General features: G+C 43.3%; 2 protein-coding genes across 2 annotated transcripts in view; both read right to left on the bottom strand.

Annotated features, from left to right (window-relative positions):
- The window catches only part of LOC115269359 (uncharacterized), a 763,799-nt gene that overhangs the window by 589,581 nt on the left and 156,940 nt on the right, over positions 1-17,278 (bottom strand). The window lies entirely within an intron of this gene.
- LOC109402353 (uncharacterized) overlaps positions 3,719-17,278 on the bottom strand; it is a 128,213-nt gene continuing 114,653 nt past the window's right edge. The window contains exon 2 of the mRNA XM_019675022.3: positions 3,719-15,710. Within this exon, the coding sequence (XP_019530567.3) occupies positions 14,470-15,702 (1,233 nt within the window). The 5' untranslated portion in view covers positions 15,703-15,710 and the 3' untranslated portion in view covers positions 3,719-14,469. The remainder of the gene's footprint in view (positions 15,711-17,278) is intronic.

The following is a 17,278-nucleotide window of genomic DNA, read 5'->3' as shown; positions in this document are numbered from 1 at the left end:
ACTTATTCATAATGGTGTTTCCTGGAGTCGTTTGCGGCGCTAGTGTGCTTGAAGCTACCAGAGTATATGGAGGAAGAGGGTAGATGTCTGTCTTGTTATTAGCCGTCTTCGGAAGGAGTGAATTTCACGCAGTGCCCTATAGAGTAAAGTGGGGCAAAAGTTCGACCCTAGTTGAAAATTCAACCTATTTCAAAAAATCGAAGAAGATAAAAATAAATAAATACCGTGTGATGACTCTACCATCCATCAGCTAAAATTTTGCTGAACAAAGTTACCCCAAATGTCTTTTCAATTTTGAGTTACAACACTTTTTGTATGTGAGTGTTTTATTCGAACTCTTGCCCCACTACTGGGGCAAAAGTTCGAATCTAGTGTTTGTGGAATTTCGCTAACTGTAGCACACTATTTTGACACTTTGGTAATAGGAATACATGAAACCTCTTAATATCTGATGTTGGAACTGGAATACACTTTAAAATTCGATCTGGATTTTACCCAAATCAGGGTTAAATTTACTACACCAAAAATTAGTAGTTTTCCGCCAAATTCAGATAAAACAACATTTTTTCAACTTTATTCAAATTTTCTCACTAATTCCATCACTCTTGAAGATAATATGTACATTTTGCAGAATTTTAGGTTTATACCTAAAGTTGCCACATGACTCGAACTTTTGCCCCCCAATTCAAACTTTTGCCCCACTATAAGTAAAATATGATTTCCAAATCTTTTTTGCAAAAAGTTATACATGCTAAAGCATCTTTAAAATATACCTAGTTACGCCCCAAAATAAAATATCGAATTCGGTTTCATTACAATTCCATCCCATGCGTTGGAAGGACCATCGCATGTTACAATTTTTTGATCAAAAACCAACATTTTGTCATAACTTTTCGAAATACTGATCAATTTTCATAATTTTTGGAGTGAAAGACTCTTTTTCAAAAAGGGTTTGAACAACCTTGACATTTGAATTGACATTTGAATTGAGCTCAAAAACTTTTGCCCCCACTCGAAGTTTTGCCCACTTTATTCTACATATAGAGATGAGCGGAAGTTACATATGCTGATATGGCAACGCTGTTTGTTTTGTTTACAACAGCTGCCAACACTAGATTTTTAAACATTGTGCGTGACTTCGTTGTGATTAAAGTTGTTTTTTCACGTTTGCAAATAATGGTCGAACTTATCCAAAATTTTGAAAAAATGACAACGCAAAAGACCTATCTCAATTTCAGCATAAATCGATCAAGCATTGGTTAATACGACATATTAACTCATTTTTTGAGTATTCATATTAGGTAAAGCCCATAATATGTTTTTTTTTTAATTTTAATAATTTTTACATTGCTCTTTATTTAGCACTCAAATTTGGGTAAATTCTATTTACCGTGTATGTCAAACAGGAATATTTGTTGTCAAAAGTGACTCAATTTGATGTCTTTTGCAACCCACCGTTCCACTTTCGTTACGTCAAGGTTGACCTCGAATGACAAACAAGAACTGTTTATCTATAGGATTCGACTGGATGATTGATGATGTTTCCTAGTGAATTTCGGCAGTCTGACTGCAAGCCGAAATTCTGTAGGAAAAATGAACTGTTTATCATTATTTTATTTTCGATTTTATTAACTATCCTGTTATTGCTTAAGTTCGGAAAAAATACTATACAGTTTAGAAAAGCATGCTTTATCGTGTTATACAACAAAACCAGGAACATATTTTTCATTTTAGGATCCTATTGAATAAATTTGAAATGCAGTGCAAAGTATTGCGCTAATCATATCGGCAGAAGTGAAACAAGCAGCAGTAATTGGAGTTTTTTCGAGAAGAGCAACGACAAAATTTTCTTCAGGAGCATGAGCTTTTGATAGCAGAAATTATGAAATTTTCTTTTTACAAAATATACATACGCCAAAAAATTCTCGTAATTTATCGGTATTCAAGATAAATAGTTTTAATTTACTTTCTATTAAAATACCGTTCAAACGACACATACAAACGATAAACATGTTCACTTGGCTCACACTTTGACAGTTGACAGCCAATCGTGGCTCACAATGACCGTCTTCGCAGGTGGACACGATCAGTAATGAGTAGATGATGACACGCATCAATATTGCGGTTATCATCCCGACTAGAAAATTGTAACAAAAATATAACATAATGCTAACAAACCATGATATTTATAACTCATTGGGATACAGTCATGTTCAACATCTTTGGTGTTTTCAAAATACTATGGCTCAATTATAACATATTATGTTATAAATGTCGTTTGATAACTCATTGTGTTATAACTATGTTTTGAGTCTTCGACATTTGAATTTTCAAGATAATAACATATTTTGATGGAAACTAGTATCCTGAGGCTTAAATTCATATCACATTTTGTTATAATTTTGATATGATTATACTAAAATAGGTTTTAATCTTTATTAGATATGTGTTTATTTTTCGTTACGATTTTAGTTATTTTAACATCATCCTGCATCTAGTTTATACCATAATAAGTTATTGAAAAATATCATAACATCATTACACAAATATAAACTTGATATAATTTTCCAGTCGGGCATTTATCAAACATCTACTGTACATCGTATATCGTATCATAACATAATGATATACCTAACTCTACCATGATGGTTTGAAACTATTTGGTTCGTGCAGATTTAAATTGTAATCATTTATTGACTTATTCGGTGTACTTTTGAAATGACAAAAACGATAACTGTTATGATTCATATGATTACCGGTATCTTTGCTAATACTTATGAGCGTACACCAATTACTGACAAAATGTAGCTGCCGAATCAGCGCCGACATTTCAGCCAACAATGAAAACACTTGACAAAAATCGCATAAATTACTTTCTCATCTTGCTCGTAGAGATAGGTAGGTAGCAGCAGTTGAATACAGTAAGAAAACATTCCCTCCATACGCATTACAATATATCTCAACGCAACTAAAAGGCAAAACATCTTTCCTTATTCGGTCATCGGGTTAGCAACTGCTCCATCGACTTGGTAGGTAGGTACCACAGGGTATCACCACTCGACAAGCTTCAATGCATTCTTCTCCGTCGTACATAGCTAACAAAACAGCTTGCAAGCTGACTTACTTACTATGGCCGGCCAACTTTTGCGCGGTCGGCATCACAGTGAACCACAGTGAAGAAACCCGTTTTGTTTGTCATTCTTCACCGCTGAACTCGTGGAAGACCGGCGGCGGCGTCGTTGCTGTCGTCATTGATGACCATTTTAGGGAATAGGCTGTTGTTGTTATTCGGATACTGAAATCCTTGCGTGTTGAATAAGAAGCGAAGAAGCCGAATCCCGCATAATCGCAAACCATACATGGAATATTCTTCATATCGTTTTTCGATAATAAACAACTATATTGTATATTTTAATCATAAAGCTACATTAAGGAATACTGTTTTTATAATAACCATTATCGTTATCGTTAAAAATGACTATTTGGGTAATAAGTAAGTATAATTACAGGACAGAAATGTTTATTTCGTAGAAACAGTTTTGCAGGATTATTACACTTATCATCGATTTATCGTTATTTTGTTATCTGGGTGTATCAATGCAGCCAAACTGTTTTTTTTAGATATTTGCGCACGATTGTTCTCTCAAAACTAAAGTTGGTCATATTTATGGTCAGGTCAAGGAATCTTTTCGGATAAAAATCAATACAACGGATACACTTTTGTTTTTGTCCTATTTTTTTGGGCTGGTGGTATTTTATTCAATAATTAATATATCGCTAGGTTTTCCGTAAAACTAGGGGGGTGTGTGTGTATGGGTGTTGCTGTTTTTCTACCTTTTTTAACTTTGTATCCAAATTTATGTCTAGATGCATAAAGACAATCCTTAAGGGTTATGTGTGTATGTGTGTGTTTGCATGCAACAGCAGCGATGAGATACCTAACCTACCTAAAGTCCTATCGGTTTCCTTCTTGTTTTTTTTTGTTTGTATAATTTACGCTTGCTTCATTCCAACTGTCTGTCTGCTATCGGATTAAATATATGCGATTTAATAAATCAGTTGTATTTTATTCAGTGTAAATTTAATTTATCATACGATTTGCCCTCTGATCGGATCAAGTTACAAACGCTGTATTAACCAACGCCCTTGAAAATTTTTTGACAGTTGTCAGTGTCAAATGTCTAAACCATTTGACACTTCATCTGTCAAAAAAAAGCCAATGTCAGCGCGGGTTAAGCCTCGTCTACACCTGAATCCATCGATCAAAAACCGTGCATTGTTTGTAAGAGTTTGTTTTGTTTCTGTTTTTCTTTTGTATTGTATTTGTCGTGTGTTAACATCCTAAAAATCAGTTTTGTATACATTCTTGCGGGACAGAGGAGCGCACCTGTGCGCTCCACCGTCGCCGATTCAGTGTTGCGGACCGCCGCGAAAAAGAAGTGAGTTTTCGTTCACACAAAACACTACTCTGGCTTTGCTATGCTCTGTTGTTTATGTGTTTAGTTAAGTATAAATAGTGTTTGTATCAAAAATATATGTTTCCCCCTTCCTATTCAGGGGGGATTTGGGCATGTTAAGGTTCTAGATCTGCATTCTCTCTCTCGTTTGCTCATTCGTGCTTTTTCTTTCTTACTTTCGCTCTCTTCGCCACTCTTTTGTTTATTGAATAAACAAAGAACTTAAAAAATAATGGTCTAACACAAAACAGTTCTGGAGCAACATTTGAAAAGGGCATACAAGCATTGGTAAACAATGAGTTCACACGTCGCTCCTGAGCCCCCATCAGCTTATTCACACAAACTAAGACCGTTATCAGATAGAGCAAACATCGATCTCGGATAACGGTGTCCATTTGTGTGGGCGAGCTGCTGTTAGGCCCTACGGAGCGTTTTCGAAAAAAGACACAAGACCTCTTGGGCCCTTTTCAAATGTTGCTCCAGAGTTGTGATTTTTCCCAGTGTATTAATAAGTCCGTCAAAACAAACGCTTTCCGCGTAGAGCCCAGTTTCGTGTTCAAAAGGAATTGCTCAAGTAATTTCTTGAACGATTCCTATCAGAAACCTTCTGCAGAGACTGTCATTTGAATTGTCCTTCGCAGCTGCGTACTGCACTCGAAAAAAAAAAAACGGTTTTTTGGACGATTCAGGCAAATAATTTCCTATTCATCAAGATGGGCCGTGACCTATCTCCCGATGAACCAAGATCCAAGAATTTTGACACTAGAGCGGGCTATTTCCCATCAGCATCCTTCAATTCTGTTTGGATACGGTCCCGCTCTAGTGTCAAAATTCTAGAACCGAGTGAATTTAAGCCATCGGTGGCTAAAATTCATGGACCAATGTACGAGTTGATCACATTTGAGGGGTGCCGTGTTAGCTAGGAGGCCATGGAAACGAGCTCATTTTATGTAAACACGACTCCGTTTAAGCGCAAGATTGGTGAACTCGTACATTGGATCATACTGGAGATTCTTAATAGAAGCTTGTGGTTTCGCATTACAGTTGTCTTCGGATGATTATTCGGAAGTAAGTTAAATCCAGAAGAAGCTGAATAACCAATAGCCATGTCAGAGGAACAAGAAAAGGGGTTATGGGAGCGCTTCCACGGTCTTCTTTTTTCACCCATATGCTTCCCTTTGCGAGATGTGAATAGTCATTTTTAGTAAACACTTCCCGAAGTAACAGTTTCATATCTTGCAGAGAAACGATCTTCTTTGTACATCGAGTTGTTCGCTTTTTTATCTTTCGCTTTTTTTTTCTAAAAAACGGGCGCTGTTTACACAAAATGACACCCAGTGACCAAAAGTACACACTGAATGATCACCACCGGCTCTCGCCGGATGTGCGAGATGTGAGCAGTCATTTTAGTAAACGCGGCCCGCTGTTACCGTTTCACATCTTGCATCTTGCTGTTTGTTGGTAGCTGCGAATTCCGGGTGAACGCGGATGAATCCGGGAGTCAAAATTCATCCATTGTGGAGGAATTACAAAGATTTTTCCAAGCATTACGTCAGGTTTTCTTTCTAGAACTCTTTTGGTGACACTTTTTGAAGTGCCTTCTCACAAGATTACTTCCGTGTTTTGTCGTGGCGTTTCTCTTAGTATTCCTCCCGGCATTCACCCAAGATTCTAACAATTCTTTCCAGAATTCATCCTTAAGAAATTTCAAGATTTTCTGAATTCCAACCGATTTTGCTTCGTGTTTTTCACCGGATTTTCTTTTCAGGATTTCTTCCAGATCCTCTCGCGAAATGTTTCCCGGAGTACATCCTACGTTTTCCCCAAAGAATTTGGCGATTTGACCTGGGATGTATACATGAGTTTCTCTTGGGATACAGATGTTGTGGCGGAATTTCTCTTGGAGTTTCACTCCGGATTTCATGTTGGATGATCTTCCACGATTCCTTCCGGTGTTTTCAGGATTTTTCCCAGAGTTTCCACAGGATTTATTTCTGGGATTTCTACTAGAGTTCCTCCAAAGATTTCACAGGAGTTTTCACGAATTGTCTGTAGGAGTTCCACCTCTAGGATTTCTTCCAGACAATTTATCTGTATGGCTCGCAAAGTTCATCACGCGTTTTCTTCCGAAATGCGTCCTGTATTTTTTTTTTCAAGAAATTTCGGTAAGTTTTCTTCTATGGTTTCTTCAGGAAAGTTCTCGCGGGATTTATCTTGGAGGATTCTTTTCGGTGCTGCTCCCGGAATGCCTCTCAGAGTTTTTCAGAATTTATCCTGGATAGCCTACATTTTTTCGGGGTTTCTCAAAAGTGTTTTTGGGAGTTTTAGTAGGAATTCTCTAGGGGGACTTCCTAGAAGAGGAATCCCCAAAAGGACTTCCAGGGAGTAATCCCCAGGGGGACTTCCAGGGAGGAATCCCCAGGGGGACTTCCAGGGAGGAATCCCCAGGGGGACTTCCAGGGAGGAATCCCCAGGGGGACTTCCAGGGAGGAATCCCAGGGAGGAATCCCCAGGGGGACTTCCAGGGAGGAATCCCCAGGGGAACTTCCTAGAAGAGGAACCCCCAGGGGGACTTCCTAGAAAAGGAATCCCCAGGGGGACTTTGTAGAACAGGAACCCCCAGGGGGATTTCCTGAAAAAAGTTTCTTCAGGAAAGTTGTCGCGGGATTTATCTTGAAAGATTCTTTACGGTGCTGTTCCCGGAATGCCTAAGAGTTTTTCAGGATAATACCTGGACATCCTACATTTCTTCGGGGTTTCTCAGAAGTGTTTTAGAGAGTTTTGGTAGGAATCCCCAGGGGGGACTTCCTAGAAGAGGAATTCCCAGGGAGGACTTCCTAGAAGAGGAATCCCCAGGGGGGACTTCACAGGGGGACTTTCTAGAAGAGGAATTCCCAGGGGGCTTCCTAGAAGAGGAATTCTCAGGGTGACTTCCTAGAAGAGGAATTCCCAGGGGGACTTCCAGGGAGGAATCCCCAGGGGGACTTCCAGGGAGGAATCCACAAGGGGACTTCCAGGGAGGAATCCCCAGGGGAACTTCCTAAAAGAGGAATCCTCAGGGGAACTTCCTAAAAGAGGAATCCCCAGGGGAACTTCCTAAAAGAGGAATCCCCAGGGGGACTTCCTAGAAGAGGAATCCCCAGGGGGAACTTCCTAGAAGAGGAATCCCCAGGGGGGACTTCACAGGGGGACTTTCTAGAAGAGGATTTCCCAGGGGGACTTCCTAGAAAAGGAATCCCCAGGGGGGACTTCCTGTAAGAGGAATCCCCAGGGGGAACTTCCTAAAAGAGGAATCCACAGGGGGACTTCCTAGGAGAGGAATCCTCAGGGGGGACTTCCTAGAAGAGGAATCCCCAGGGGAACTTCCTAGGAGAGGAATCCCCAGGAGGACTTCCTAGGAGAGGTATCCCCAGAGGGATATTCTAGGAGATGAATCCCCAGGGGGGACTTCCTATAAGAGGAATCCCCAAGGGGAATTTCCTAGAAGATGATTTCCCAAGGAGACTTCCTAGGAGAGGAATCCCCAGGAGGACTTTCTAAGAGGAATCCCCAAGAGGACTTCCTAGAAGAAGATTTCCTAGGGGGACTTCCTAGTAGAGGAATCCCCAGGGAAACGTCCTAGGAGAGGTATCTCCAGAGGGACTTCCTAGGAGAGGAATCCCCGGAAGGACTTCCTAGAAGAGGAATGCCCAGGGGCACTTCCAGGAGGAATCCTCAAGGAGACTTCCAGGAGGAATCCTTAGGGGGACACCCTGGAACAATATCCAGAAAGCTTATCCTGTAAACTCGAAAATCTTCTTTAGGATAATCAGGAAGCTTCTTCAAGACCCACGAAAAATTTCCCCTGGAAGTTCGAAAAGCATCTCCTGGGACGAAGAAAAGCTTCTTCAGGACGCACGGAAAGCTTTTGCAAGACACACAGAGAGCTTCTCTAGAAAGCTCGAAAAGGTTCTCCTGAAAGCAGATAAAGTTTCTCCTGGAAACTTGGAAACGTCTTCCTGAATGATCGAAACGCTTGTTGAAGCTCCGGAAGCTACTTCAGGACGCATGGAAAACTACTTCAGGACACCCTCTGGAAGCTCGAAAAGTCTCTTTTAGAAAAGCTTCTCCAGGACGCACACATAGCTTCTCCTGGAAGCTCGAGATGTCTCTCCTGGAAGATCGGAAAGCTTTCTTCAAAACTCAAGATAGCCCTAGAAGTACGAAGAGCGTCTCCTGGAATCTTAGAAAGATGTTTCAAGACGCACGGAAAGCTTCATTTGAAAGATCAAAAAGCGTCTTCTGAAAACTGGAGAAATTTCTCCAAGAAGCTCGAAAATGTTTTCCTGGATGTGGAAGCACTGAAATCTTCTCCAATACGCAAGGAAAACTTCTTCTTCCCCTGGGAACAAGAGAGATAGCTTCTCCTGGAAACTCGAAAAACTTCCTCTAGAGGATCGGAAAGCTTCAAGACTCACGGGAAGTTTCCCCTGAAAGTCCGAAAATAATATCCTGGAACCACGAAATGCTGAAAACTGAGAAAATTTCTTTCAGAAGCTCGGAAAGGTTTCCCTGACCTGTGGAAGCTCTGAAAACTTCTTCAGAACAGCCTCTGGAAGTACGGAAAGCTTCTCCTGGAAGCTCAAAATGCTTTTCCTGAAAGATAAGAAAGTTTTCCCCCGGAAAACCATCTTTAGGACAGAAAGCTTCTCCTGGAAACTCAAAAAGCTTCTCCTGGAAGCTCTATAGGCTTCTTCTGGATGAAGCTTCTCCTGCAAAGCTTCTGGGAAGCTTCTCCTGCAAAAACTACGTCAGGACGAAAAGCTTTTCTTGGAAAGCTCTTCAGAACGCACGGAAAGCTTTCTCTGGAAGCTCAAAAAGCTTATGCAAGGCGCATAGCAAGCTTCCTATGCAAGCCCAAAAGCTTAAGATGAAAGCTCAAAAAGCTTCCTATGGAAAAGCACAAAAAGCTTCCAATAGAAGCACAAAAAGCTTCCAATAGAAGCACAATAAGCTTCCAATAGAAGCACAAAAAGCATCCTATGGAAGCTCCAAAAGCTTCTCCAGGACGAACGAAAAGCTTTTCAAGGAAGCTTTGAATGCTGCTTCTGGATGCACGTAAAGCTTGCCATGGAAGCTTGAAAAGCTTTCCATCTTTTCCATGCGTCCTGAAGAAACACTCAGAAGCACTTACGGACATCCAGGGGATGCCAGGGGAAACTTTCTGTGATTCCTGAAGAAGCATTTTGAACTTCCACGACAAGCTTTTCGTGCTTTGAAAGCAATTTTTCGGGTACAAGAAAAGCTTCTCCCGGAAGCTTGAAACGTTTTTCCTGGAAGATTGGAAAATATTTCTTGGAAAATCTTCTGCAGGCCAAAAAGCTTCTCGTGGAAGTTCGAAAAGTTCTTCTGGAAATTTCTTTGTATGATCGAAGTCTTGAAGAATCACTGAAAGTTTCCCCGGAGAAAAACTTTCTCCAACAAGTTCAAAAAGCTTCTACAAGACGCATGTCAAGCTACCCATGAAAGCTCAAAAAGCTTCTTATGGTAGTTAAAAAAGCTTCCTGTGAGCGCTCAAAATGCTTCCTATGAAAACTTTCTATGAAGCGGTCTTCTCACTTCATCGGGCCGGGACCGTACCGGGCCCCGGCCGTGCTCCGGTCATCGATTTCTTCCTAACGATATCTAGCGTACTTCTCACTTACCCGGCCGTTTCTCCTGGAAGGTCTGAAAGCTTATTCAAACTCACGGAGAGCTTTATTTGAAAGCTTAAAAAGCTTCTCCTGAAATGTTTCTCCTCCAAGATCGGAAAGCTTCCTCTGGGAAGGCTTCTTCGTGACAGAAAGGTTCTCCTGGAAGCTCGAAAACCATCTTCTGGATGATCAAGGAAGCTTTTTCAAGACTCACGACAAATTTTCTCTCCTCGAAGCTCGAAAAGCTTTCTCAAGACGCACGGAAAGCTCCATTTGAAAGTTCAAAAAGCATCTCTCGAAATGGAGAAATTTAGAAGTTCAGAAAGCTTCCTCAAGAATAACGAAAGCTTTCCTCTGAAAGACTTCTCCTGGATAAAATTCTTCTAGATGAAAAGCTTCTTCAGCACGCACCGAAAGCTTTCCCAGGAGGCGCAAAAAGCTTCTCCTGGAAACTCGAAAAGCTTTTCATGGAAGCTCGAAATGCTTCTCTTAGAAGCTAGAAATGGTCTTCCTGGGAGCAGTAAAAGCTTCATAATTAAGCTCGGAAAGCTTCTCTTGGAAGTTAGGAGAAATCCTACTAGAAAAAAAAAATTCAGGGCCGCACGGGAAGCATTTCCCTGGAAGCTCAAAAATTGTCATTTACAAACTCATAGAGCTCATTCAAGAGACATGAAAAGCTTTTTATGGAAGCTAAAAAGCTAAAAAAAGCTCGAAAAGCTTCTCATGGAAGTTAGGAAAGTTCGCAAAGCTGTTCAAGTAAGTTCGACAAGCTTTTCCTGAAAACTAGGAAAGCTTCTCTTGGAGGCTAGGAAAGCTTTTCCTGATTGTTCGAAAAGCTTTTGGAAGTTCTAAGAGCTTCTTCAGGGTGCATAGAAAGGTGCCTCTGAGAAAGCTTCTCCAGGAAGTTCGAAAAGTTTCCATTGGAAAAGCTTCTTCAGGTTGCAACTTCTCCTGGAAGCTCGAAAAGTTTCTCCTGGAAGATCGGAATGCTTCCTCTGAAACGCATCTTAAAGACCTATGGAGAGCTTCTGCTGGAAGCTCCAAAAATAAATTCCTAGAAGCTCTTCAACACGTATGGAAAGCTTCTCTTGGAAGCTCGAAATATTTCTCCTGGAACATCGCAAATCTTCCCTTGCAAAAGTTTCTCATGTAACCTAAAAAGCTTCTTCTGGAAGATCAATAAAACTTCTATTGGATTTCGGAAAGCTTTGCTCTGGAAAGATTCATCTGGAAGTTCAAAAAACTTTTCCTGGAAAAATTTCTTCAGAGTGCACGAAAAGCTTTCCCTGGAAGGTCAAAAAGTTTCTCCTACAAGCTCAAAAATCTTGTTCATGACGCATGGAAAGCTCAAAAAGCTTCTCCTGGAAGCTCGAAAAGCTTCTTCTGGACGAACGAAATGCTTCTCAAGGAAGCATCGAAGCTCTCTTCTGGATGCACGGAAAGCTTGCCATGGAAGCTCGAAAAAAGCTTTCCATCCTTTCCGTGCGTCTGGAAGATGCTTTCCGAGCTTCCTGGAGAAGCTGTTCGAGCATCCAAAGGAACTGTTCGAACATCCAGGAGATGTTTCTCGTACTTCCAAGGGCAGCTTTCCGTGTGTTCTGAAGAACCGTTTTAAAACTACCAGGAGAAGCATTTCGTGCTTCCAGAGTTTCTTCGAGGTGCACGAAAAGCTTCTCCTGGAAGCTCAGAAAGAGCTTCTTCTGGATGGTCGGAAAGCTTCTTCAAGACTCATCGAAAGTTCCCCCTGGAATTCCGAAAAGCTTCTCCTGAAAAAAACTTCTTCAGTGCGCACGGAATGCATTCTCTGGGAGCCCAAACAGTTTCTCCTACAATCTCAAAAAGCTTATTCATGACGCATGGAAAGCTTCATATAGAAGCTAGAAAAGCTTCTCATGGAAGCTTGAAAAGCTCTCCCTGGAAGTAGTAAAAGCTTCAAAGAGCTCGGATAGCTTCTCCTGGAAGTTCGGAAGAGTGCTTATTATTATTATTAGCTTTATTAGGGAGATTTTCAGCCCGAGGCTAGTTCATCTCCAATAGGAAGAGAGCTTTTCCAAGAAGTTTGAAAAGCTTCTTTTAAAAAAGTTTCCTCAGGGCGCACGAAGAGCTTCTCCTGGAAGATCAGAAAGTTTCTAACTATGGATGCTCAAAAAGCTACTCCTGGAAGCTCAGAAAGCTTCTTCAAGTCGAACAGAAAGCTTCTCAAGGAAGCTTTGAAAGCAACTCGTACTTCCACGGGAAGCTTTCCGTGTGTCCTGACTCCTGAGGAAGCGTTTTGAACTTCCAGGAGAAGTTCTTCGAGCTTATTTAGGTCGCAAGAAAAGCTTCTCCTGGAAGGCTCTTCTAGAAGATCGGAGAGATTCTTCTTCAGACCAGAAAGTTCTCCTGGAACTCCAGAAGGAGCTTTTAGAGCTTTCAGGACAACTTTTTTGAGCTTCCATGAGGAGCTTTTTGAGCTTCCAGGAGAAGCTTTCAGAGTTTCCAGGAGAAGTTTTCCAAGTTATCAGGAAAAGCGTTCTGTGCTTCCAGAAGAGGTTTTCCGTACTTCCGGAACATATCAAACCTCGACTGATCCATGGTCATCTGGGTGACCCAGATGATCATTAGGACAGCCAAAAAAAGAAGCTTGAAGTGCAAAGAGTTGTGGCATAGGTGTACAGGGTGAACAAGCATTGTAGTGGCGCAACCAGCAATCCGATAGTTTTGGGATGTACCAGGTCATCCAAAGTGTTCTTTAGTTCAGAACCAAACGTCTACAGTTGTGACAGATTATTCGGTTTACAAAATCAAATGCGAAACAAATCCCTTCTAGTTTGGTGTATCTTTTGGAAACCCACTGGAAACTTATATGTTTATTTATTAGATATTTTGGATCATCCAAAACATCCTGGAGTTCAGAATCTAGGATCTACACCAGTCACAGACGCTACTTCAAGTATTTAGGTTTACGTTTAAGGAATCAATGATGTTAATTAAAACCCATGAAAGATTAAAAGATACTTCTGAAATATTTTAGATCATTCAAACTGTCCTGTAATGTGGAACTTAGCCTGTAATGTAGAACACAGCCGAAGCAATATGATTTAGGGAACTCCTGGAGGAATCACAGAAGGAGCTACCGGAAGAATCCTAGAGGGAATTCTTGAAGGAATCCATGAGGAATCGTCGGAGGAATTCCGGAGGATTTCGTGGAGATATTCCAAGAGGAATTCCCAGAGGAGCCCCACATTACAAAGATCGGTTTCGAGATTAAATTTCCGGAGATATTCACCTGCGATATGCCGATACACGACGATTTTGACAGCAGTGACAATCTGTTGCAGATTCAAACAACTCAGAACACCAATTATGGAATCCAATTAGTTTTGGGAAGGTTCTGAGAACCGTCATAAAACAATAATGATATGATTTTGCTTTTCTGATGGTCCTGGTTTATGATGGTTCCTGAGCCTATTTGACTTACAAATGTTGCAATTTCAAGTCCAATTAGTTTTGAGAAAGTTTTAAGGACCTTTATAAATCCGATTTTGGTTTTATGAGAGCTTTGAGGAATTCCTCACATCTAATTGACTTACAATTAGAAGTCCAATTATTTTTAGAGAGGTTCTGAGAACCGTCATAAAACTAAAATGATATTGTTTTGGTTTTATGATGGTTTTGAGGAGATCCTCGGATCTTTTTGACTCACAAAATTAACAATTTTAAGCCCAATTAGTTTTGGAGAGGTACTAAGAACCGTCATAAATCGTCTAAGAACCAAAAATAAGCTAAAACGAGCACTTTAAAATGAGACCAGAAACGTGATTTTTAACTTTATTTGTATGCTTTCATCATGGAAAAACTTTGTCTCAGTTTCACAGATATTCCTAGGCGTTTGTTTCACTTAAAACTCAATCATCTCTCTTGCTACTCAGGTTAAAATTCGGAAAAAAGTACGCGGCCCGGGACGCAAGTGCCACGAGCGGTCTTTCTATCTGTCTGTCTGTCTACGTCTGCGTCTGCGCATTGATCCTACAAACTATTGCTTATCCGATTAATGCTGGTTTGTAAATAAAATAATTACGAATAAAATACAGGAAAAATGTAGAGAAAAAAAATGATTAAGAAGTAGTTTGAAGCCAGCTGTTGGTTCTGGTCCGGTTCGCGTCCGGTCCGTGTGCTGATTGGTCGAGGATGTTACTCTTACCATCCACGCCGCCGCGCCGAATCCGGAATTGTTCCGGAGTCCATTAGACAAAAGAAAAAAACTCACGCGCTCATCAATCGTTCGTTCTCGCGCTATCTCTCTCTCGCATCCCTTTCGCACCAGCCGCCGCCACTCGCTTCCACTCGAAACTCGAATCTTATAGCTTTATCAACTTGGGAGCGCTGAGTTCCTGCTGGTCCTCGGAGTTTTCGTCGCAGTACAGCGGACGTTTCTGGCTGTTGCTGCTCTGAGAGTCTTCGCCGTCGGCAGTGCACAGGGTGGCCACGGCCGCTGCCGTTGCCTCCACGGCCGGAGCCTCATCCAGGCTGTCGCCCGATTTGGTACAATCGTCTAGACTGTCGGCAGGAAGGTCTGTGGTGACGGTGGCGGTGGCATTGGCGGGGGCTTCCGACGTAGATTCCGGCTCCGCCTCTCCCGAGTTTCCATTCTCCGACCCGTCCATGCTGTCCGTGTTCATCAGAGCGGTGCCGTTCGTCAGGACCGACGCATCCTTGGAGGCACTCTCACTGTCCAGGTTGCTCTCGTCCGACGGCGGAACGCCGTTCTGAGAGCTGTCGTCTTCGTTGTCCAGATCCGGAACGGCTGCGCTTCCGTTGGCCACCGACACGGTTACGGCCGAACCTGTGCTGGCGGCTACTCCGTTGCTTTCCGGCATGCCCTTCAGGAGTTCCGGCTGCAAGTCCGTGGCCACGTAATGCGCCCAAAGAGCCATCTCAACCTTGTGGGCGGTCCATGTCTTGGGCTTGGGCGGTTCCTGAGATGTGCCGTTCTCCTCGGCTCCGTTGTTCTCCGGTTCCGGGCCGTGGACTTCCTTGTTCAATCGGTCGGAGGTCTGCTGAATGTACGTCACGAACTTGAGGTATTCCTTGACGGTGTAGTCGATGCTCTCGAACTCCGGGATCGCCATGAGACACTCATCCGCCATGAAGGGAGCCGTTTCCGGGCAGGCCGCTGCCAACAGAGCTGAGGCCATCGTAGTTCCGACGCCTTTCAGGTTGGACAGCGCATTCAGAGCCTGCTCTAGATTCGGCAACTTCCGGAAGGCCTTCTTGGTTTCCATCATGACGGCCCGCGGCGTGTTGATCTTGATGAGGTGGGTCAGCTGGGGGTAGGACTTCCCCCGCGTTTGCTTCCACTCCATCAGCTGGACCAGCTCCTCGTGCAGCAGGTGGGCATCCTTGCCGCGCTTCTGGATCAGTTTGGGGAGCGTGTTCTGGTACCACTCGTCCAGGCGGATCAGTTTTTCGGGCTTTTTGCCGGCGCCGCGGTTCTCCGCCTTTACTTTGAGGACCTGTGGGTACAGGTTCAGCAGGAACTCGAACTGGGCCGCGTTGCCCTTCTGGAAGAATTGGCTACTGCTCGAGGCCATCCTTATCGCTGGAAGGAGAATGGAGAAAAGGAAGAACAGAGGATTAGTAAATGTGGAATGTCAAGAGGAACTCCTAATAACATCTTAAGGTTTATATTCCTGGAAGAATTCCTGGAGGAATTCCCGGAGGAATTCATAGAGGAATCCCCGGAGGAATTCCTGGAGGAATCCCCTTAGGAATTCCTGGAGGAATCCCCGTAGGAATTCCTGGAGGAATCCTCGGAGGAATTCCTGGAGGAATCCTCACAGCAATACCCGGAGGAATTCCTGTAGGAATCCTAGGAAAAATTTCTTTAGGAATCCTCGGAGGAATCCCTTGAAGAATTCCTGCTGGAATCCCTGGAGGAATTCCTGGACATATATCTGGACATCATAGGGTTTCACAGAATCCTGAAAGTATTCTACACAGAATACTGAGAGGATTTCCCACAGAATCCCGAGAGGATTTCCCACAGAATCCCGAGAGGATTCTCCACAGAATCCCGAGAGGATTCTCCACAGAATCCCGAGGGGTTTCTCCACAGAATCCCGAGGGGTTTCTCCACAGAATCCCGAGGGGTTTCTCCACAGAATCCCGAGGGGATTCTCCACAGAATCCCGAGAAGATTCTCCACAGAATCCCGAGGGGATTCTCCACAGAATCCCGAGGGGATTCTCCACAGAATCCCGAGGGGATTCTCCACAGAATCCCGAGGGGATTCTCCACAGAATCCCGAGGGGATTCTCCACAGAATCCCGAGGGGATTCTCCACAGAATCCCGAGGGGATTCTCCACAGAATCCCGAGGGGATTCTCCACAGAATCCCGAGGGGATTCTCCACAGAATCCCGAGGGGATTCTCCACAGAATCCCGAGGGGATTCTCCACAGAATCCCGAGGGGATTCTCCACAGAATCCCGAGGGGATTCTCCACAGAATCCCGAGGGGATTCTCCACAGAATCCCGAGGGGATTCTCCACAGAATCCCGAGGGGGTTCTCCACAGAATCCCGAGGGGATTCTCCACAGAATCCCGAGGGGATTCTCCACAGAATCCCGAGGGGATTCTCCACAGAATCCCGAGGGGATTCTCCACAGAATCCCGAGGGGATTCTCCACAGAATCCCGAGGATATTCTCCACAGAATCCCGAGGGGATTCTCCACAGAATCCCGAGGGGATTCTTCACAGAATCCCGAGGGGATTCTCCACAGAATCCCGAGGAGATTCTCCACAGAATCCCGAGGAGATTCTCCACAGAATCCCGAGGAGATTCTCCACAGAATCCCGAGGGGATTCTCCACAGAATCCCGAGGGGATTCTCCACAGAATCCCGAGGGGATTCTCCACAGAATCCCGAGGGGATTCTCCACAGAATCCCGAGGGGATTCTCCACAGAATCCCGAGGGGATTCTCCACAGAATCCCGAGGGGATGCTCCACAGAATCTCGAGGGGATTCTCCACAGAATCCCGAGGGGATTCTCCACAGAATCCCGAGAGGATTCTCCACAGAATCCCGAGGGGATTCTCCACAGAATCCCGAGGGGATTCTCCACAGAATCCCGAGGGGATTCTCCACAGAATCCCGAGGGGATTCT

This window comes from Aedes albopictus, chromosome 1 (genome assembly GCF_035046485.1).
Source record: "Aedes albopictus strain Foshan chromosome 1, AalbF5, whole genome shotgun sequence".
In the NCBI taxonomy this organism is placed as follows: Eukaryota; Metazoa; Arthropoda; class Insecta; order Diptera; family Culicidae; genus Aedes; species Aedes albopictus.
The sequence above is the reverse complement of the archived record's forward strand: the minus strand, read 5'-3'. Positions and strand labels throughout refer to the sequence as shown.